Here is a 23,474-nt window from a genome sequence, read left to right as displayed (position 1 = left end):
ACTGGAAAGGCCCCCAGAGGCCAGAAGCTCTTCGGCCCACTAGGCCACTAGCCCAGCCGAGACGCGGCGCCCGACAGGTCCCTCCTCCGGGTCCTCCCACAGTCCCACTCCCCAGCCACAAACCAAATCGCAGCCGCGCTCGAGATCGAGCTCAAGCCCCGCCGCCGTCGCCACCGCGCTCTCCCACCTCTCGCCCCTCCCCATGTCGGAGAAAAAGCGCCGCGCCGGGGCGAGCGCGGTCGGCGCCGCATCCAGCTCCAAGAAGCCGCGCGCTTCCGCGGCCGCGTCCTACGCCGAGTCCCTCCGCTCGAAGCTCCGCCCCGACGCCTCCATCCTCGCCACCCTCCGCTCCCTCGCCTCTGCCTCGGCTTCCAAATCCAAGGCCACCTCCAAGTCCCTCGCGGACCTCGACCTGTCCGCGGACCCCGCCTCCTCGTACATCGTGGTGGCCGACCAGGACTCCGCCTCCGTCACCTCCCGCATCAACCGCCTCGTCCTCGCAGCCGCGCGCAGCATCCTCTCCGGCCGGGGTTTCTCCTTCGCGGTGCCCTCGCGCGCCGCCTCCAACCAGGTCTACCTCCCGGACCTCGACCGCATCGTGCTCGTCCGCCGCGAGTCCGCGCGCCCCTTCGCCAACGTCGCCACCGCGCGCAAGGCCACCATCACGGCGCGCGTCCTCTCCCTCGTCCACGCCGTCCTCGGCAGGGGCATCCACGTCACCAAGCGTGACCTCTTCTACACCGACGTCAAGCTCTTCGGCGACCAGTCCCAGTCTGACGCCGTCCTCGACGACGTCTCCTGCATGCTCGGATGCACCCGGTCGTCGCTCCACGTCGTCGCCTCCGAGAAGGGCGTCGTCGTGGGCCGCCTCGTCTTCGCCGACGATGGGGACCGGATCGACTGCACGCGCATGGGCGTCGGCGGGAAGGCCATACCGCCCAACGTCGACAGGGTCTCGGGCATCGAGAGCGACGCGCTCTTCATCCTCCTGGTGGAGAAGGACGCTGCATTCATGCGACTTGCCGAGGACAGGTTCTACAACCGCTTCCCCTGCATCATTCTGACGGCCAAGGGGCAGCCAGATGTCGCCACCCGGCTGTTCCTGCGGCGGCTCAAGGTGGAGCTGAAGCTGCCAGTGCTCGCGCTGGTGGACTCCGATCCATACGGGCTCAAGATCTTGTCAGTGTACATGTGTGGTTCGAAGAACATGTCGTATGACAGCGCCAATCTCACGACGCCGGACATCAAGTGGCTCGGTGTCCGGCCGAGCGACCTGGACAAGTACAGGGTGCCGGAGCAGTGCCGTCTCCCCATGACCGATCACGATATCAAGGTGGGGAAAGAGCTGCTCGAGGAAGACTTTGTGAAGCAGAATGAGGGCTGGGTGAAGGAGTTGGAGATGATGCTGCGCACCAAGCAAAAGGCTGAGATACAGGCCCTCAGTTCCTTCGGGTTCCAGTACCTCACCGAGGTCTACCTGCCTCTCAAGTTGCAGGAGCAGGATTGGATTTGAGAACTCTCCGATGCTAGGTACGAGATCTTTGGTCTTGTCCGCGTTTATTTGTCCATTGCTGGGCAGTAATTGAAATGGATGAGTGAGCTTGATACGGTCTTGAACGTGCATTTCACCAAGCACACACCCTTCCCCATGAGTAAATTAGCAAGATAGAGATCCAGATTGTTCAGCCATATGTAGTATGAGTTAACCAAGACTGTTGTTATACCTGATATTGTGTTTGTACATGCAGATATCAGTAATTTCGTTAGCCAAGATCATGCCCCCCGCTCAGTATTTTCAAGAACCAAATTGGCATGAGTGAAGACTTTGTTATCTAGTTAATCACATGTATATTTGAACACCAGCTGTTGTGGTATTTTTATTTCTGCTGGAGAACTGTTTCATGGAAAACATGATATGTACTGGAATTTGATACATAACACAGGTGATTTAGATCAGTTGGGCCTCCTATCTCGTCGAACTTCGGTTGTTTCGTTTCCTATTTCTGTAGGGCTCATTACTTCCATGTTGACATGGAAATGGGATAACCTGGTTTGAATGAGATTACTGGAAATTGATATATAACAGTATGAAAGTCCAAGCTTCGTGTCTTTAGAAACACTACAATTAAATTTGCAGAAGTCCCTTGCTGAATGTGCTGGACAATAGTCGAGACTCCATTGCCTGCCAACGATTCCCTTTTTCAAGTCGTGTCATGACCAGGAGCAGTAACCTGTTTTCATATGTACATCCAATCCTGGAATAACTGTGCTAATTTACTGGTATACTAAATGGACCAAAAAGGTAGTTTAAGGAAATGTCACTCTGCAATCCTCACAGCTTTCTTCTTCAACCAATGGTTCAGTGAGTTGAGAGGGATTTTTATCATTCCCTGTGGTCTCCTAGTAAATTCTTTGGATACTTGCTCTAAATTACTTCTAGATTTAGTCGTTGCTTTGGGTTTTGATGAAACAGGAGGGCAGCTTCCAGGTCCAATCAAAACTTCAAGACCCAGATCAGTCGTCAAAACAGTAACTATTGCCTGCACGACGTCAACTGCATTAGTTTCAGCTTCAGTTCTTGATGTCTTCTCATGACCTGTGATGATAACCACATCGTCCTGGACCACTCTTCCTGATCAATGTTTCGAAAGGCATTGGGGCATCAAAATAGAGGCTTAGCATCTATGGTTTTTATTGTAATACAAAAGGAAGTGACAGCTCAACATTACCCAGGAGGTATTGCTCTTTGATCTTCCGAAGAACAGAGAGAACAACAATTCGAGCTTCAACCTGCAGAATGCATGGGATTATGGTAAGCAACAAAAAAAAAGGGGGGGGGGGGGGGGGGGGTGTCTGTAAATCACACATCATTCAAAATCAGTCATCATGTTCGTGTGGCAGATCATTTGTATATCATGACTTGAACTGGTTGGATGTCATTTACCTTTGAAAGGCCACGGACATCGACAGTTTGGTTCTGATCAGTATCTTTTTGCAAGACTGTTACGACTTTCTCAAGAAACAGGTTGAACGATTCTTTCCTCTTAGGTTGTAGGTCCAAATTGTAAAAATCTTGATTATCACCGCGACTAGACAGAACTCCTTCACACCATTCCATTATTAATTCCTTGAGATAATAGTCATTTGCCTGGTACCTAGAATGGGAAATTAGGCTGTCAGTATGTTTCCTACAGTGGAATAGTGGAATTAGAAGCAGTAGACACCTAGGCATGAGATAACAACTGAAGCTTCTGTGGATTACATCCTCTGCTGGTACCTGTTTGTTGTCAAAATAACTGTATCTTGGAGCACTTCTAGTTTTCCATTATTTATGGTGTGTTCCATGAATTTTACACTGGAGCGTTTATATCAAATAAACCTTTGTTCTTTATTTAATGCAATCACAGATTACTGTCAAAATGCGAAAGAGTAGAGCTGTCGAGGAAAAAGCACTTGTACTGACTTCAAAAGTATCAAAGAAACAGCATATTATCATTCTAGTCACATACCCTGCTTTCCTCATTTCCTGATATATTGCTAAACACTGCTGGACCTCCAGTAGTGATCCATAATTGCTGCGTGCTGCCAGGAGAGTTTTGTACGTCACCTGAAAATGAACTGCTATGTCAAATGCAATTTACATCGATGGAATTTTTGCAGGTTGATGTAGAGCAAACCATTGACTATGGCATGTGTCATATCATAATGTCTAACATCAACAAGCAGCAGAGGATATCCAACTAATCAACCCAAATAACTTGATATCAATAAATTATGCATGCATCCAAAGCATTTAGCAGTCAGCAATAGGCACCAAACAATAAATGCTACATCAGGAAGCATCAAATCTTATAGTTAAGGAAAAGCAAAGCATCAAAGCGTTGTACCTAAATTTTAGATAAAACTCACCAAATTGGGCTTCAGTTGGTGTGTTTTCATTTCTTCAAACAAGTGCAGTGCTAACTTCAAATCTTTGTTTTCAACACATGCCTGGAGGACATTGTAGCAAAAGCTTACTAGCAGACCATAAGTCTATAAATAAAAAGAAGTGCCCATTAACCAAGTAAAAGGTGCTGTCCAGTGACCAACCTTAATAGCAACAGTATATGCAGAGACATTAAGTCTCATCCCAACTCGCTGCATTCTCCTTAGTGCCTATGTCAAAAAGAAAATGATAGCAATAATTAATTTACTATTTATTTGGGAAAATCTAAAACCATAGCAATCCGCATTAAGAAATAAGTAAGTGTCATCTTATGTTTATCCAGATGAAAAAAATCACATGAACATTGTCAACAGTATAAGGGCAGTACTGAAAAATGGAAAGGCATGCGATATAGTAGATAGGAACATCTTCTGCAACTGTGATACTGAGAAAGTGAATTACCATGGAATGCAAATTAAGGATCATTCGCAGCCAGAATTCCACAGGCTAAGTGGATTCATAAAATAATTCAGTATCTTATTCCGTCGTCTATTTAATCTATTGGTTCTTTGTGTCTATGTCCACAAGAGGTATATCAAGTTTTATAAAGTGGAATACTTCAACAGGATGCAAACAAGGAAGGCATATTTAGTTGACACAAAAGTTGATATAAGGCCAAATGTCATAGCAGATTATATTGTGCAAAAGATATCTACATAAAACTTTGAAGCGTGAAACCTGAACAGCTCCATCCCTATTTTGAGAAGTTCCATAAATATCCATGAGTATAGACCAGCTAATAAGATCGGGACAAAGGCCATTCCGCCTCATTTCGTTCATTACAGACTTTGCACGTTCTGCATTAGTACCACAAGCCTTCATCAAGATGTTATAGGTTGTGACTGTTGGCCTGAATGGAACCACCAATATAGTACTGCCACTACTAGGATACTCTTTACAGAATGTAAAGCCACCATCAAGACCTCTCTTCTGTTCAGGGGATAGAGATATCTTGATACCAGACTCCTTCCAACTGTAGAACAAGCGGAAAGCTCTATCGTATTGGCATGACTTGACACAAGCAGTAAGGATAATATTGAAGCATGGGGCTGTAGGTTGGCAGCCATCCCTTATCATTTCTTCAAGGATCTCTATTGCACGATCAACCAGACCAGAATTTGCATAAACGTTGATTAATGATGACCATGTTACTAGGTTAAGACGAATCCCATTCACTTGCATATCCTCTTTGATGTTGGAAGCCATCTTCCACACTTTTGCATCTGCAAACACCTGGAATTTAAAGAGAAAACAATTCTGGAAACCATAAAAAGCCATAATGCATGGACAACAACAACAAGAGCCCCCATACCTTGATCATTGTACTATATGTGAAAACATCTAGCTTTAAAAGGCCATTACGTTCCTTCTTCTTCATTTCTTCATAGATTTCTTGAGCCAAGTTGAATTCTCTGGCATTGCAGCATGTCTTCAGAAGAATATTATATGAAGTCAAATCAGGAGGGACACTGAGATTCTGCAAAAACACAAAATGGTGTAAACAGTAGCTTATGGTCACTGTGCACCTGTGCTGTGCATAAGATTATAGAACATATTCGGCCATGAATGAAGGAAAAGTAAATCAAAGAAACAACCAAACACACAGTGTAAATATTGTTTTAGTGAATACAATTAAAAATAACATGAACAAGCATGGAATAGCAAACAGAAATTGGGCAGAACATAGCAAATTAGAAGAACTAGTTCCAATAGGCTGGCACAAAAAAGGCAAAATGTGATGCAACAGAATCGATTTGCATGAAGCTAAAACAACCTACCTATGAACAGCAACAATAAGGTAGAAGATGCATTACTTGCATATGCTTGTAGACTGAAAAGTTGTAGCTCAAGCTATAGGCATTAACATTCATTAGGCTGTTGAAGACGTAGGTATTTGGAGTAATCTTATCAGCAAGCAGCCCCTGCATATGATTCACATGTATAATATATGAGTGAAGTCTGGAACCGCCTGAGTATTAGAGTACCTGTCTACAGCAGGTGAACAGAAGGTAGCTTAGTTGGATAAAATTTGTGTATTCCTCTTTCCTCTTACAGAGAGAGAGAGAGAGAGAGAGAGAGAGAGAGAGAGAGAGGGAGAACTTTAACGAATAAGGGATTTAATTTGATTTTCATAATTGGCAATGACTAAGTTATCCCTTTTAGAGACACCTTATTAACTTTAAATATACAAAACTCTCTAAACTTAACCTATTTCTAATTCAATAGAAATTCAATGAATATATCTACAAATGTAAAGAAGCAAACTCAGCTAACAATTAAATTAACTGTAGTCAATGAGGGATATCGAGTACCTCAAATATAATACGAGCCTGTACAGAAGAGCCACAATGGCCACATATATCTATTATACTTCGGCATGCAAACATATTGATGCCTCCAAGCTGGTCCTTAAGGGCTCCAAAGACCAATAAAGCATTTTTCAACTCCTTTCTTTTTCCAAAAGCTTCCATGGTATTGCAGAGTAAAAGTTGGGAATTAGGAAATATGCGTGCATACCTACATGTCAAAAAAACAATGCATTGCAGGTATCAAGATTAATGGAAAGAGTATGAAATTTTAACAAATCGTCAAATCCCAAGAGTATGATCCAAGGTTGAAATCCACGTAGTGCATAAAGCTTAAATCTCCAGCAAGAAACATGCCATGCTAACACTAACATCCTTGAAGTAATCGTCATATATTTAGTTGATAGAATTCAAGACATGTTAAATAAAGATGTGATAAGTATGACCACCTTATAGCTATATCTGGGTTACGCTGCTTGACAAATATTTTCAGTACATCCATGGGGTTAACAATGCCTTGAACATAGAATCCATACCCTAAAAAAAATAATAGATCAAAGCAAAACATTAACAACAATTTAAGATTTAATGAATTGTCATCTAAAGCATGGGTAGGGGAGAATTGATAGCCAAAAAAAAGGTATTCCCTCCATTCCAAATTATAAGATGTTTTTGTTTTTCTAGATATATTGATTTTACTATGTATCTAGACATAGTGTATATCTAAGTGCATAGCAAAAGCTATGTATTTAGTAAACCCAAAACGTCTTATAGTTTGGAATGGAGGGAGCACACATGAAGAGTGTTGCCAACTACACAGGATGTACAGCAATGAAAACTTTCTGCAAACAAAATACAAGAAAATAGTATGTTGGTAACATGCAGACCAATGCACCTCATCGGTAATTATGCCAACGATACATTGTGCAATAATCAACTTCTAGAACATAAACAGCATTGTATAGCAAGCAAATAGCTGCTGATTGTTAGTCTGCATGTCCAAGTCATTAAGAATCACAACATGTTTATCGTTAGCAGTAGTGCTGCCAAGTTCTAATAAGTTCTGAAAGAAACTAAAAAGACAAGGGCACATGCTTACATTTAAAGCAGGATTTATGCAATATGTACATAAAAAAAGGACATCCTGCACAACAAAAATGAGATGTATTGTCTCATAACCAGGTAGAAACCATAAGTCAACTGCTAGCTGATGATATCAAACAGATCGATTATCTTACTGAAATTAGCATCCTAACTGCAGTCTTAATACTGACATGCCAATTCGTGCATGAAAACTACTAAACCATTCAATAAACTAAAGAGATTGATGCATCTAGCATGAAAACTACTGCTACTGATTAGAAATTTGAGAGATCCACATCCACCCTGAGGCACGTCTAAGAACATGGTAAGCACGTGATCATCAGTGCATAAAGCTACATTAGCGAACCAATTGGCAATCGCGATTAATGCACCAACCAAGGTAGGTGAATCAACTAGCTGAAGCATAGACTTCACGCCAACATTATGATATAGGGGGAAACTCTAACTGCAGCATAGACATGAAGAGATTGGGGGGCAATATTACGAGCTAGCGCCTCGACGACCTCCACGAACTCCACCATTCGTCGCTCCTCCAGCAACATCCGGCAGGCGCCGGCGACAGTGTCGGACGCGTCGGCGTCGAGCATCTCGACTGCGGGGACGCGCACACGCTCGGCGTCTCGGAAGAACTCGAGCACGAAGGGCAGTCCGCGCTCTCGGACAGCGGCGGCGACGCCGCGCGACAGGAGACGGGCGCTGATGCGCGCCGCGAAGCTGGGGTCGTCGCCCGCGGCTGCGCGGAGGCCCTCGGCCGCGAGGAGGAAATCGCGGAGGCGGCCGGCGCCCGCGAGGTTGGATGCGACCCGGGCGTAGTACTTGATGGCGGCGGGGTCGCGGCCGACGCCGACGTCGGAGAGGAGGGGGAGGGCCTTTGCCCTGGGTTTGGGTTTAGGTTTGGGGTTGGCATTGGGGGTGGGGGTGGCGGGTTGCGAGCGACGACGGCGGCGGTGGGAAGGGGACGGTGGCTGCGGGGACGAGGAGGTCATGGCCAAGGCCATGGCGGGGGAGCGGGACTGTGGGAGTGGGGAGTGGAGATGGAAGCGTGGTGGGTTTTTTTGGGTGGCGCGGATTTTATTAGTTTGGATAGGAAAGCTGACTGTGTGGAGTGGAGTTGATAATATTTTTTTAAAAAAAAAACTTTACTCGGATTTAAAATAACTTAATTCCAAATATATCTAGAAATATTTTTTATAGAAGTAGTAATAAAAAAATAATAGATAAAAGAGAACAGATGGTCAAGGCCATGCCGCAGTTTTGGTTAATGTTTGGTTCATTTCTAGAGCTTTGGCACCATACTAGCAAAATGCAATTCACTTTTCACGTCACCACTCGTCGAATTTGTGGTAGATAAATTGATCGTCAACTTTTGGTGTAGCTGCAGCCTCGCGCGTGGTGTCTCTCGGCGTCGTCCAGATAGACATAAGGCATGTGTTGGTCTTTTTTTTTTTTTTTGACAAAAGCATGTGTTGGTCTTGGTCCTATCTTACTAGTCACCTAGCTGGTATGAGCAACGAGAAACTCGTCCGTCAGGTGATGTGAGCAAGCGAAATATCGACTACACGAACTTCGAAGTGCCCGAGCAAGGAAACCAAACACATATAATCTCGCTTAGGCCTTGTTTAGTTCCAATTTTTTTAGGAAATCGACACTGTAGCACTTTCGTTTGTATTTGACAAATATTGTTCAATGATAGACTAACTAGACTTAAAGATTCGTCTCGTCAATTCCGACCAAACTATGCAATTAGTTTTTATTTTCGTCTATATGTAATACTTCATGCATATGTCTAAAGATTCGATGTGACGGAGAATCTGAAAAATTTTACAAATTTTTTTGGAACTAAACAAGGCCTTAGAATCTTCATTGGGCAAAGCGATACAACAACCAATAAATAAACTAAGGCCTTGTTTAGTTCACCCCAAAAAACTAAAAACTTTTTAAAATTTCTCATCACATCGAACTTTGCGGCAAATGCATGGAATATTAAATATAGATTAAAATAAAAACTAATTGCACAGTTTGTCGTAAATCGCGAGACGAATTTTTTAAACTTAATTACTCCATGATTGGATAATGTTTGTCAATAAAAAGGAAAGAGCTACGGTGTCAAAATCCAAAAAAAATCGGATCTAAACAAAGTAGCTAGCAATAGGTGATTTTATATGACATTTTCATGTCATATTTTATGGATGTCTGGTAAAAGTTGTTCTGTTGTTGAAACTTTCAAGCATAAGTCCATATATTACTTTCTAAACTTTCTTAAATTTTTATGTTTGAATTCTCAGTTGTAAGGTGAAAGTGATATCTCTACCCCTAATAAACCACCGGTTAGAATTATTTTAGATCTATTTCGCTATTGTCTGCTCCACGAAGATGATCTTTACTTCGTTCACACAACCAAATGCATCTAGAAAATGTAACATCATAGAAACAGAGGTACCAGGTCATCTCTCAAATATTCTTTCTCCTTATTACTCAACCAAATTTGACGATCAACGTTTAGTGTGTTTGCTCTCTCGCAGACGTGCGCCCGCCCTCCGCTTCCAGTCTCTCACACCCAGGTTCACTCCTGTGGCAAGCCAGACACGGTTGGATTCCCAGGGTGCTTTTGTTGGTGTGCAAAAGACACTTTTTCGTGAATTATGATATATTTATCTTTCTATATGATATTGGATTGAAATTCAAAGCTACTATTAAGTTATTAAATTCAAAGTTAAACATGGCTACATGGGTAGCTTTTAGGTTCTGTTATAATTTTAAATGGCACAGATAAATTAGAATAATTATGGAGTTTGGAATATCCTATATTACTGTGTTAGAATGTTCGAGGCGTGTAACCAGGAAGGGGATGGTTAGCAACTAAGGACTTATTTGGTTCTAACATGATGATATGCTGTTAGTAAATGGATGTGGATCAAAGAAATTTCGAGCAAGACAACTAATGTTGCAAAATTTTAGCAGACTTTCACAGCTTCATACCTTCCCATTTGAAAAACAACGGACTGCAGTTTTCCTTGCGCTGGCCTTACCCAAAGGCGTAACGGACGGTTCTCTCGTACACAGCGAGAGCCACACACTGCGAGCTGCGGCAGTGCAGTTTGACTCGTCTGGCTCCTTTCTTTCACGCAAGCGCAAGTGCAAGTGCGCACCCTGCTCCTCTCGCTGTCTCAGGTCCCCTGCTACGCCTTCTCCGCCACCAGTCTCCCCTGCAACCGGGATAAGAGGAAAAGAATCCGCGAGGCGAAAGGAATAGGAATAAAGGAGTGAAAAAAGAATCTCCGATCGGGAGTCCTGCCAGGTTGATAAAATCTTGGCAGGCATGGATATACTGCTAGGTTCTGAGAGATTCTTGGCGCGACGGACTCCACTCGTGCTCGTCCCTCGCTGCTCTCGAGGCTCCCCGGACAAAAGCGGCAGCGATAAAGGTAAGCGATCTGATAGGTCATGGCTGTCAAGTTCCTTGCTGCCACCGTTAGGTGTTTGGTAAAATGCCACACTGGATTGCTTGTTTAGGCCTTGTTTAGTTCCGAAAAGTGAAAAGTTTTCGGTACTGTAGCACTTTCGCTTTCGTTTGTGACAAATATTATCCAATCATGGACTAACTAGGATTAAAAGATTCGTCTCGTGATTTACAGCTAAACTGTGTAATTAGTTTGTAATTTCGTCTATATTTAATGTTTCATGCATGTGCCACAAGATTCGATGTGACGGGAAATCTTGAAAACTTTTTGGTTTTCAGGGTGAACTAAACAAGGCCTTAGTGCCGATGTCGGTCAGGCATTGTCATTGAAGCGTGAGTATGGCTACTCCAGTGAGATATAGTACGGTTTAAATTGCCCAGTCATCACATCAGGAATTCAGGATGCAACTGCCTGCTTTCCTCGTTTAGGTTGATCTGATCTGTTTACTTGATCGCGAGGGGTTGTCTGTGACCGTAAGCCAACGTGTGTATACATTTGCCTCTCTGAGTGAGGTTTACAGTGCACAATCCAGTAGTTAGGTCCAGACTAATTGTAGCCAATTTTTAGTCCATGTTTGGTCTTTGACACGCTGCAAACTTTCCTTCACCATACTGGAAACCTTCTCTCTGTTTTTCAATTGTCAGAACTATGATCGTTTCGAAGAAGAGAAAGCAGTGTTTCAGCCTTCTAGAGATCTCCACACTCAAGTTTGTTTTATTTTTTCATATACGTAATCCATTTATGCCAAAAAGTTACGAATCACTGGACTCGGGGTGGTCAATATTTGGCTTTGATACTGCTTATCCATGCATTTGCTTTGGTGGATAGTTGGTGATGAATTATGAATTTCTGTCTTACAGTTCTTTTTAAAAAGTCTGTTCTACATTATGATACAAGGTCATGCACGATCTGAGAACCCGCTTATATTGTCAGAATTTTGTTGTTATACTGCCTATCGAATCTAATTTGTTAGAGGAGCCCTTGCTAATTAAGTTAAGATTATACCATGGTAGCTTTAAAAAATACTTTCAACTAACTGTTGTATCCAGGAGAAGAAAACATAGGCTTTTGAAACAGAGCCTAATAGGTTTAATGTTAATGTTGAAGCTATAAGATGATAGAATGGATAAATGGGGAAATGCATTAGCAGAACACTGGTATCAATATCATGCAATGCAACTTGTTCTCTTCTGGAGGGAAAATAATAGAAGAGCAAACTAGTATCCTAATGTTTTATGTATTGATAAAATAGTATTTTAAAAATGTTATTTGCAAGTCCCTCCTGAAGGAAAACAGAAAAAAAAAAGAAATGAGTGCATGTCTCCTTCCCTTTGCTCTGCATAGAAGGTTAGCTATATTGCTGTATCTTGAAAAATTGCCAATACCAACTCCTATGTACAGCAAGCATATAATAAAATATTAGAAGATGACTTGGGGCTCGCCTGCAAAACAAAATTCTAACCACAGATAGCTTGCAAGGATAGGACGGAACACCATTCTAATTCGCAAATTTTGTTCCCAACAACCTGAAAACACAAAGGATATTACTTCATATTGTTCCTTTGCACAGGATGTTTGGACAAAATTTAACTGGATGTACATAGCTAACTGTAGCTCTAGTCTGCAATTGCAAAAGGCCTCCTAGAGAAGTGGTAGTGGATTCTAGTGTTAGTTCCAGCGGAAAGGAGTAAGGAAGTGACTGGCATCCTTGTCTACAAATTGTGAAACTGTTGGAATAAACCAAACCATAAAGTGTTTCAAAAATCAAATCTGACAACTAGATAGCATCCACTACTTCATCAGGGAGGATATTGCTGAAAGAAAGTTAGCATTAGGAGGTTACACCTTTTGTATAGATTTTGATCGTCGTTTAGATCTTCTGATGTGACCATAACTTTTAGACTTCTCGCTTTCCTTTTTTATTAAGATGCATGGCACACATTCCAGCCTTCCTTTATAAACAAGAAAAAATCTGCACTTCTTATTTGTTCATAGTTAGTTTATTTTAGATACTGTTATGAAGGTAGCAACAAACGTGTCTTCTCTTACTCATCAGGTGAAAACCTCTGCTGACTGGGACAACGCATGGGCTACGTTTAAGAAGAAAGGGAAGCTCTTTTCTGATTTCTCACCAGACAAGTATGTGACCTGGAACCCACGGCGCAGTGAGTATCCATTGTCAGAAGAAGTTGATCCAATCAAGAGAACTGAAAGATCTTACTTGATGCTGTGGACAAGTCCCCAGTTTACCTTGGTAGGGGCGATTATCATCGTCTTGACATTACTAATCTATACACTAGTTGTTCCTCCCAAGTAACTGCAGAAGTGGCAGCTAGTATGTGAGCTGTAAATCAATATTTCAAATGGGAAGTCTGTATTGTTTCAATATAGTACTACTACTACACCAACTATAGTAGTATTGCTTCAAGTGCAATCAAGTAGTATATAACACCACATCCATTCCATTCCGGAGGTTTTCTTCACTTGTATACTGAGTCTTTATTCCTCCATTATAACGATGAAATATATTTGAGTCAGGTAGAATAATATGTTGGTCGGTATTCAATACTAAATCATAATTCATAATACATGTTGATACTCCTGATGTAATTTCTGTGCATGGTCTCACTTCTCAGCAACTACAATGTGTGATCATCGAATATTAGCTGTATTAACAGTGAACTGTAGTTTGTAGTGTTAGGACTATTGGGCAAGTGGACATGTGGAAAGTATCAATGGGAGACTGATGTACACATGAGAATCATGTTTCTTGTTACAGACAAATTCAAGTCAAAAAAGACAGATCATTGTCTTCATACAATAATAAGCCCTAGGCAGACAGGAATCTTGCTTAGATGTAAAGCTATCTAACTAACCTTGTTTCCTAGCCCTAATTAATTGGCTTATGTCTCTTGTGTTGCTGTGTTGGAGGCATCAGGATAGTGTGCTTTTAACATCTTGTTTTGAATATATAACATATAGAGGAAGTGCAATTCTAAAATAGCATTTCTGAGCTCTCACATTATATTGAAGAATTTGATCGTTACATCTTTATATGCAGCATCTTGGATCAAGTCAAACTTCAGACTTCTCATCCTTCAGGCTTGAACAGTTTCCAAGTTTTGACTCTTGTGGGTTGTTGCAGTGTCGGTCTAATAAAAAAGAGATTGGTTCGGTTCTGAAATTACAAACCATAATTTTAGCATTCTTAAGATACCAGGCTGTTTAGAGCATCTGGAGTTGTTTATGTGCTATCTTCAGTCCTTCACTAATAAAAAAATGTTTACATTTCAGATGAAAAAGAACAGTGCAGAACTTATAAGTTACAATGTTTTTTTATGAATCATTACCGTGATAGTTATTTTTGTCTCTTGCTTTTGTTGCTCTTGCATTTGCCTTGGATTCTAGACAGTAGCAAACAGAAAATTGGTCCATGCCGATGACCAAGACTTCCTCGCCCTGTGTGAACGGAATAGGTTGGCCACAGGGGTAGTATGTCATTAAAGTCAACTGCTCTCTGGATTACAAATAATTTCTTCTAACAACTTTGGCCCATCTGTTCTTGTTTGGAGACCAAATCCCATTTCTAGATATTGATTAATGCTTAGACCATGTACAATCACCATGGGCAATTGGACAGCCAGATAAGGGCATAATTTTCAATGGCAAGGCAGCTGGATTGCTGATCGCAGAATCTAGCCAGTCGCCAGTCGTAATCCAACATTTTTCAGATCAGCTTTGTGACTACTCGACCGAAACACTGAAACACCAGTCTGGCTGGTTGCCATTGTTATTGTAAAACTGATTCGGTCGCTGGTAACCAGCAGAGGTGGCTGAGTATTTCCCATACTAGTAGTACTTTTGTTATTTATCCTTCACATTGTACAGCTGTCACTTGACAGTGCATCCAGATACCATGGAAGTTTAGCAGGGGCCAAGCAGCACGCTACTACAAGACGGAGTCTTTGGTCTTGTTTATATGAAAACTTTTTGGATTTCGCTACTATAGTATTTTTGTTTGTTTGTGACAAATATTGTCCAATTATATACTAACTAGGGTTAAAAGATTCGTCTCACGATTTACAGCCAAACTGTATAATTAGTTTTTATTTTCGTCTATGTTTAATGTTTCATCTATGTGCCGTAAGATTCGATGTGACAGAGAATCTTGAAAATTTTTTGGTTTTTGATAGAGTCTTTATGAACTGAACAGTAGGAGTACAAGACAGAGTCTTGCCCGACAGAGAACTGAGGCCTTGTTTAGCTCCCACCAAAAACCAAAAACTTTTCAAGATTTTCTGTCACATCGAATCTTGTGGCACATATATGAAGTGTTAAATATAGATAAAAATAAAAACTAATTACACAGTTTGTCTGTAAATCGTGAGGCGGATTTTTTAAACCTAGTTACTCCATGATTGAACAATGTTTATCAAATAAAAACAAAAATGCTACAGTGTTATTTTTCCAAAAAAAATTGGAACTAAACAAGGCCTGAGACTGAGACTTAGACCTTGTTTAGTTTCTAAAAGATTTCGGATTTCGGTACTGTAGTATTTTCGTTTTTATTTTACAAATATTATACAATCATAGACTAACTAGGCTCAAAAGATTCATATCATGATTTACAGGCAAACTGTATAATTAGTTTTTGTTTTTATTTATATCTAATGCTTCATGCATGTACTCTAAGATTCGATGTGACGAAGAATTTTGAAAATTTTTTGATTTTTGAGTGAACTAAACAAGGCCTTAAGCTTGGCCCAGAGCTGTAGTGGAAGGGGCAAGCCCACAGGTGTTCTAGATGTTTTCGAACTTCAGTGAGGAGCTCCTTGCTCGCCAAGTAAGCTTGGCCCCCACTCTTCCCGATCCCAAGCCCCCAGGCCCCAGCATCCCCTGCATCTCATCTGCACTCTGCGGCTATAAAACGGCAAAGCCTCCGCCTGCCCCCTGTCACTCACTCACTCTGACATCAGACACAACACGACACAAGCCACACGGCTCTCCAGTCCCCAGACTCCCGTGCCTTCGTGAGCAAGAACCCACCCGCAGCGACGATGGAGCGGCAGCAGCAGCAAGAGGCGGCGAGGCGGACCATACCGCGGCGCGGGCAGATCAAGGTGCGCATCTTCGCGAGCCTGTTCCGGTGCATCGTCCCCAAGGCACCAGCCCGCAAGGAAGGCGGCAAGAACAAAGATGGCAGCAGCCACCGCCGCGTTTTCCCCGGTGGCTGATGCGGTTTGACCGAGGCGAGATAACAAGGAGAATCAAGATGCGGGGTTGCCACGATCCCCGTTGAGAAATGCTGCAGCCTGCAGCGGCGGTCCTTGAACCTGCCGAGAATCCTCGGGGGTGGGATCGGGTGGGTGGGGGTGTGCACTTCGGGTAAGCTGTGTATAATGGTATGGGATTCAGAATTCAGACCTTGGCTGTGAATGAATGAACTGAATTCGGAAGCTTTCTGTGAATGGAGTATCTGAAGTCTGAACTCCGACTTCAGTGTCTTAGTACATGGGCAAAAAGGCTCTTTCCTTTTGAGGTCACCACTGTCTTGTGGATATTATGTACTAGTGGTGATGAATTTCTGTTCTGCTCTGCATCACGGTTCTGTACTCTGTTTCTTTCACTTGAACAAGCATTACTCTTGTTATTTGATGAATTTTCTTAGGGTCCATTTGGATCCTTAAAATTGAATTCATTATAATAAACTATAATTATGGAAGAAGAAAGAAGAAATTCTACATCTTTACTTAAATTAGAGAAAAAAGAAGAAAGAATCTATAGAATCTATTTCCCATCGCCCCCTATGAATTTGAGATAGGCTTATACGTGAACTTTAAAAAGTTGTGGAATCTCAAATTCTAAGTCAAATAGCCTAATTTTTTAAAGAGATTCTTATTCCTTCAAAATAAAAGGATCCAAACGGGGCCTCAATGTTCTTACTTCTTACCCACAAGGCCACGATGCATATCTAACGTTCACTTGATGTAATGGTGATGGATTTCTGTTCTGCTCTGCATTACGGTTGTGTACTCTGTTTCTTTCACTTGAACAAGATTACTCTTCTTGAAGGGAAAACCTGAACCTGAAACTGAAACTATGATTCGTTGAGGTTTGTGAAAGCTCGTTTATGATGATGCTAATACTTCTCAGATACCTGCGATACGTATCTGAAACATACTTCGTCCATACCTATCATAAAAGCACTGAACACGCTTTTGGATAGACTAGTTCAGAATTCACACGACGGTGATAATCTGAATTCTGAAGTTTTTTAGCGAAGAACTCTGCTCTCTCTGTTCTGCATTGTGGTTGCGTACTCTGTTTCACTTGAAAAGGCTCTGTTCTAGTATTAGGCCTTCTTTATTCCCATCCAATTTCACCCCGTCTCATCAAATATTTGAACACATATATAAAACATTAAATATAAATTAAAAAACTAATTACACAATTTATATAAAAACTACGAAACGATTCTTTTAAGCATAATTAGTTCATAATTAGTCATAATACTACAATAACACATATGCCAATAAATTCGTCTCGCAGCTTCCAAACGAGTTACATAATTAATTTTTTAATTAGTATTTAAACACTTCTTCCAACAATTTATAAAACATGCAATATAACGTTTAAAAACTTTTCACCCACCAACTAAATGAGGCCTATTCTCGAACCAACGATGTATGGCTTACAGAATGACTATGCGTGTATACAGAAGTTCACGTATTGGGATCCCGATACTTCCCGGTAGGCATTGGACAACCGCAAGCCTTGTTTAGGCCTTGTTTAGTTCCCAGAAAATTTTGCAAAATTTTTCATATTCTTCGTCACATCAAATCTTTAAACGCATGCATGGAATATTAAATATAAACAAAAATAAAAACTAATTGCATAGTTCGGTCGAAATTGATGAGACAAATCTTTTGAGCCTAGTTAATCCATGATTAGACAATATTTGTCAAATACAAACGAAAGTGCGACAGTGTCGATTTTCCAAAATTTTTCGGAACTAAACAAGGCCTTAATTGCAAAAAAATTGCAAAAGGTACACTGTAACACTTTTGTTTTTATTTGACAAATATTGTCTAATTATAAACTAACTAGGCTTAAAAAATTCGTCTCGCAAATTACAGGCTAACTATACAATTAGTTATTTTTTAATTTATATTTAATGCTTCATACATGTGCTGTAAGATTCGATGTGATGAAGAATCTGAAAAATTTAGCAAATTTTTTTAACTAAATAAGGCCTTTTTTGGAACTGGCCGTGAAAATCCTTAAATGTAGAGCAGCGATGGATACATCTTAGGTTCACACCAAAAACCAAAAACTTTTTCAAGATTTCTCATTACATCGAATCTTGCGGCACATATATGAAACATTAAATATAGATAAAAATAAAAACTAATCATACAGTTTGTCTATAAATCGAGAGACGAATCTTTTAAGCCTAGTTACTGCATAATTGAATAATGTTTGTCAAATAAAAACAAAAGTGATACAGTGTTAAAATCAAAAAACAAACGAATCTTGTAATCTTTTCTTTTACGGAGTATGCAGTTATGCCCCTGTGCATAGTTCTACACGATCATGTTGTGACATGCATGCGAAGATGTTGCCAGTCACTCAGTCAGCCAGTGAGTGCTTCATGGTGAAGTCTTGCACTGCAAGCAGCACCTGCTGATTGGGCCCGACACGGCATCGGCGGCTTCAGTGGCGAAGACGACTGGACGAGAAAAGTGGCGAGCCTTTTTTGTCGCACTGCCTGACTCGGACCGAAGCAACGGCGTATTTAGGCTTTGTTTAGTTCGCGAAGAAAAAAATTTCGTATTACTGTAGTACTTTTGTTTGTTTATGATAATTATTGTTCAACTATGGACTAACTAGGCTAAAAAGATTCGTCTCGTCAATTTCGACCAAATTGTTCAATTAGTTTTTATTTTTGTCTATATTTAATACTTCATAGATGCGTCTAAAGATTCGATGTGACGGGGAATTTTAAAAAAATTTAGTTTTTTTTTTAAAGTAAACAAGTCACGACTGGAGCGTCCACCGTGTTTTGCTCCTCAGCTCTGCCCGGATTCCACCGAGATCGCTGTGGGCCTGTGGCGATCCAAAGGTAGCCCCACCTCTGCCACTTGGCCCTTGGAGGTTGCATGGCTCAGGTCTCCGCCCGGCGCCCCGTGACTTCAGAGCGAAGAATGGACCTCTACCGTCTTGACGGCACGCCATGGCAAGCCTGGCGGCGTGCGCAGATGCCTGCGGCCTGCCGGTCACTGTCGCGTCGGGGTGGACCGTACTCCATAGACGGGTGGTGGCGTCTGACCGTCTGTCAACGAAGCACGTGTTCATTGAGGGCCTGTTTAGATTGGGGATGAAAATTTTTTGAATGTCACATCGGATGTGTCGAAAAGATATCGAAAGGGGTTTTTAGAAACTAATAAAAAAACAAATTACATAGCTCGTCAGGAAACTGCAAGACAAATTTATTAAGCATAATTAATCTATCATTAGCATATGTGGGTTACTGTAGCACTTAAGGCTAACCATAGAGTAACTAGGCTTAAAAGATTCGTCTCGTGATTCTCAACTAAACTGTGTAATTAGTTTATTTTTTATCTACATTTAATGTTCCATATATGTGTCCAAAGATTCGATGGGATGGATGAAAAAATTTTGGGTGGGGAACTAAACAGGGCCTGAACATGCCTGCGGCTGCGGAAGTGCGGATCCACTCGAGGTTCCGAACCCAAAGGCGCCGGTGGTGGCCCGCCACACCAGTTTTAATAATAAAAAAAATATGATAAGAGTTTTGTCAGAGAGAGTTTTACATACATAAAACTCTTCTACACTGTTTCTAAAATTTAGATGTGTTGATACATGTGACATAAAATCTCCATTAAAGCCTTGTTTAGTTACCTAAAAAATTTGCAAAATTTTTCAGATTCTCCGTCATATCGAATCTTTAGACGTATGCATAGAGTATTAAATATAGATGAAAATAAAAACTAATTGCACAGTTTGGTCGGAATTGACGAGACGATTCTTTTGAGCCTAGTTAGTCCATAATTGGACAATATTTGTCAAATATAAACGAAAGGGCTAATATTCATATTTTGCAAAAAGATTTGGAAGTAAACAAGGCCTAAAACTAACCTAATGCGACGAGCCGAGAGACAGAGCGGCGGCACAATCCAAGCAGAGTGATGAGGCAATCTAGGTCGCTCTAGTTATCGAATCCAAGAGGGCAGAGCTGAGGAGCAGTGCGAGAGCACACTCTTGCTCCAGCTGTCTAGCCTAATGGGAACAGAGATGTTAACGGGCCCGTTTTACGATTTTCCGTGGGGAATTCACCCATAGAGAACGGAGATGGTATAGATTTAATTTGCTCTCACGGGGAAATTAAACGAGGCTAAAGTTGACCCTATCGGGGTTCACATGGCCGGAGATGGTATGCATGACCCGTCCCCCACTCCCCACGGGGATCCGATTTTAAAGGCCCATATACTTGCAAGGTCCAATAACTGTGGTATCTATAACTCTTATAATTCTAAACCCCACTAAGTATTTCTCTAAGCATGCAAACTATCCACCTAAGCAATGCACTACCATATTGAGTTAAAATCCACTAAGTAAAACCTTAATAACTATTTATCTCAACATGCAATGTGCTACCACATATATACAATTAAAATCCAATAGCACATATGATAATTGTACTGTCCACGCCAGCAAGACAAAAATAAGTATAGTCCACATCATCGTACTACGCAATCCATTAATCCGCAATTCCCGCAGCAACGCGCGGGGTATGCTCCTAGTATAAACAAAGTTAAAACCCTAAACCTTCACTTTCTTCGTCTTAAATATGAATCTTTGTAGAAGGAATTTGTTTGTATACCATTAATACGAATTCGTGAATATGTGAATAGTTGACATCACATGAACTGATATGAACTAACGTGGATACAGGAAATTCCACGAGGATTATTCCCCGCACGGAGACAGTGATGGGGAGAAAATCTCCCTCGTGACATTTGGTGGGGACGGAGATGGAGGAAGTTTCTTCCCCACGGAGACAGATCTGTTTTGTTCGTTTGGGCTTATCAGTCAAATATGTCAGCCATTCAACGGTATTTTTCTTTCACAATAAATCAGCCACCAAAGAACAAAGCGTTAGAAAAGCACTCCTCGACACAAAATTCCCTGTTGACATCACCTGAAAACAATGTTCATCCATCCATCCATCCACCCATTCCGGCGCAGCGCACGGCGACGAGAGACTGAGGCCTTGTTTAGATACACCAAAAAACCTAAAACTTTACAAGATTCTCCGTCACATCGAATCTTGCGGCACATGCATGAAGTATTAAATATAGATAAAAAGAATAACTAATTGCACAGTTTAACTGTAAATCACGAGACGAATCTTTTAAGCCTAATTACTCCATAATTAGACAATATTTGTCAAATAAAAACAAAAATGCTATAGTGTCAAAATCCCAAAACTTTTTGTATCTAAACAAGACCTGACTATCACTGCGACACGATCGCGGGCAAGATCGGGCGCGGAGCGGGATGCCACTTCAGGGCTTGTTCGGTTGTTGTGGCCTGTGGGGGTTAAAGAGGGTTAACGTGGATTTTGACTTTTATTTATTTATTTAGGTCTTGTTTAGTTCAGAAAAAAAATAAGTATCACATCAGATATATCGGTATATATTTAAAATATTAAACGTGAACTAATTAAAAAAATTACATAACTCGTTTGAAACTGCAAGACGAATTTATTAAACCTAATTAATTCGTCATTAACATATGTTGGTTGTTGTAGCAATTATGACTAATTATAGACTAATTAACTTTAAAAGTTTCGTCTCGCGATTTATAATTAATTAGTTTTTACCGTCTAAATTTAATGTTTTATGTATATGCCGAAAGATTCGATGAGATGAATAAAAAAATTTAGACGGGAAACTAAACAAAGCCTAATCCTCCTCATTTCCTCCCAATCCCGTTAGTTGGGGGACCAAAGGAACAGAGCTTTGGGTAAGTCAGGTTCGGGTTCGGTCCACCAAGCACAAGCAAGACCACCACGTCCACGAGGGCGCCAGGCCACCAGCCCAACACACCAGCAGATAAAAAATGAGCTGCCGGCCACAGCCTGGGTCAACAAGTCGTCCAGTGCCACGTGCGCCGTACAAGCTACGAGCCCCACGAGGGTGACCTGACGATCCATTTGCAATGATCTGTGGGACTGTAGACTGGTCTTCGTGCCCGGTGACTGCATGCATCGGCCATATCGCCCATCGGAGTCACATGCTCATGCAGGTGCAGCCATGGCGCTCCGCTATAGGCGGCTATAGCACACTGCCTCGTCGCTATACGTGCATGCTATTGGTACGTGCGTCATTGCAGCGACGTAGAGCCGAGATTTACAACTTACGTCATCGCGATGAGAGACGTGCGCCACGGCACGACACACGTCGTCCGATATACGGGCTGTATCCAGCGAAGGCCAAGGAAAAAAAAAACAGAATTAGTTGACAGAAAAAATATGATTTATAACACAAAAACCAGACCGAGAGCCTAGAGGTACTCTAGACCAGTCGTTGCTTGAGGTTCCTCAGTGTTTTTAAGTTTTTTTTCCCACATACTTCTTGGCGCAAAAGACAAAAACATTTGTGTTAATTAAAGAAACGACATGTTGCCTATATAGCATATAATAAGATGGGATAGCTAGCGGATAGCACCTCGACCGTCAGCCCGTGTAGTCCACCTGCTCAGTGCTCACTCTCGAGCTAGTCTCGAACACGGCCGCACCCAAGTCAGGGTGCCGCTGGGGCCTGTCGCCAGCGTTCCAAGCAGCTGTGTTTGCGCGAGAGCGCGGCGCCATGGACGGCCAGAGAAAGAAGCCCCACGGCAACCCGAACATCCGGAGGGGCAGCATCATCAAAGAGATCGTCAAAGACTTGATCGGAGGGGGCACCAAGAACCCTGGTGGTGATGGTGGTGACGGCGGCAACGTCGGCGACAGCAACGGCAAGAGGGGCAGTGGAGATTCTGCCGGCGCCGCCGCCGACGCTTCTGGCTGACCGCATGATGGTACGTGCTTGTTGCCGTTGCTTTAGTGAGCTGGCCTCTTTAGTCTTTATTTCTGCTAGGCTGCCGGCAGGTTTCCCTGAAGCCTTTCGATCCGTATGTAATGTTGTGTAGGATGTGCATGGGATGGTGGTGGTAATATGGAGTGGTTGATCGGTGATCGAGGGGTTCGTGTGCCTGGTTCTGTAACTTTGTGTGTGTTGTGCAATAATTCTTGATTGGCTGACAGGGACGCACTCTGCTGGATCTATGAATGAATGCTCACTTTGTGTTGCACTGTGTGATCTTCGATCTCTTTGTTGTTCTTGTGACTTGTCTGTAATTATGCTTCGTTCGGTATAGAATCCCCACAGCTAGTTCCAGTTTTTTTTTGTTTTTTTCCAATCACGTTTGCGCTGCTAGTTTCAGTTTTGCGCGCGGTAGATGGCTAGCTGTACGGAGCTGCAGTTGGGCATCTCCCTATGTAGTTCCAGTTTGGCAGCATCATTGCGAGAAGATGGTTTATACTAGCAAGGT

General features: G+C 42.0%; 3 protein-coding genes and 1 long non-coding RNA gene across 4 annotated transcripts; 3 read left to right on the top strand and 1 right to left on the bottom strand.

The window, feature by feature from the left end:
* LOC8084884 (DNA topoisomerase 6 subunit A3) lies at positions 100 to 1,956 on the top strand. The gene is made up of 2 exons (XM_002468010.2): positions 100 to 1,530; positions 1,749 to 1,956. Exon 1 carries the CDS (start codon positions 203 to 205, stop codon positions 1,511 to 1,513), a length of 1,311 nt encoding a protein of 436 aa, XP_002468055.1. The 5' UTR covers positions 100 to 202; the 3' UTR covers positions 1,514 to 1,530; positions 1,749 to 1,956.
* Positions 2,108 to 8,430, bottom strand: LOC8081449 (pentatricopeptide repeat-containing protein At5g02830, chloroplastic). Its single transcript, XM_002465385.2, has 12 exons — positions 7,880 to 8,430; positions 6,741 to 6,828; positions 6,298 to 6,502; positions 5,800 to 5,907; positions 5,298 to 5,462; positions 4,664 to 5,218; positions 4,090 to 4,155; positions 3,910 to 3,990; positions 3,510 to 3,607; positions 2,945 to 3,155; positions 2,730 to 2,790; positions 2,108 to 2,632 (listed from the first exon to the last, which is right to left on the bottom strand). Exons 1-12 carry the CDS (start codon positions 8,391 to 8,393, stop codon positions 2,319 to 2,321), a joined length of 2,466 nt encoding a protein of 821 aa, XP_002465430.1. The 5' UTR covers positions 8,394 to 8,430; the 3' UTR covers positions 2,108 to 2,318.
* Positions 10,428 to 13,173, top strand: LOC8081448. Its single transcript, XM_002468009.2, has 2 exons — positions 10,428 to 10,839; positions 12,921 to 13,173. The coding sequence occupies exons 1-2, from the start codon at positions 10,715 to 10,717 to the stop codon at positions 13,171 to 13,173; spliced, it is 378 nt and encodes a 125-aa protein (XP_002468054.2). The 5' UTR covers positions 10,428 to 10,714.
* LOC110431704 lies at positions 22,586 to 23,235 on the top strand. Its single transcript, XR_002449148.1, has 2 exons — positions 22,586 to 22,961; positions 23,073 to 23,235. It is a non-coding gene; the product is annotated as an uncharacterized LOC110431704 (long non-coding RNA).

Source organism: Sorghum bicolor, chromosome 1 (genome assembly GCF_000003195.3).
Source record: "Sorghum bicolor cultivar BTx623 chromosome 1, Sorghum_bicolor_NCBIv3, whole genome shotgun sequence".
NCBI lineage: Eukaryota > Viridiplantae > Streptophyta > Magnoliopsida > Poales > Poaceae > Sorghum > Sorghum bicolor.
This window is presented reverse-complemented; position numbering and strand designations above follow the sequence as displayed.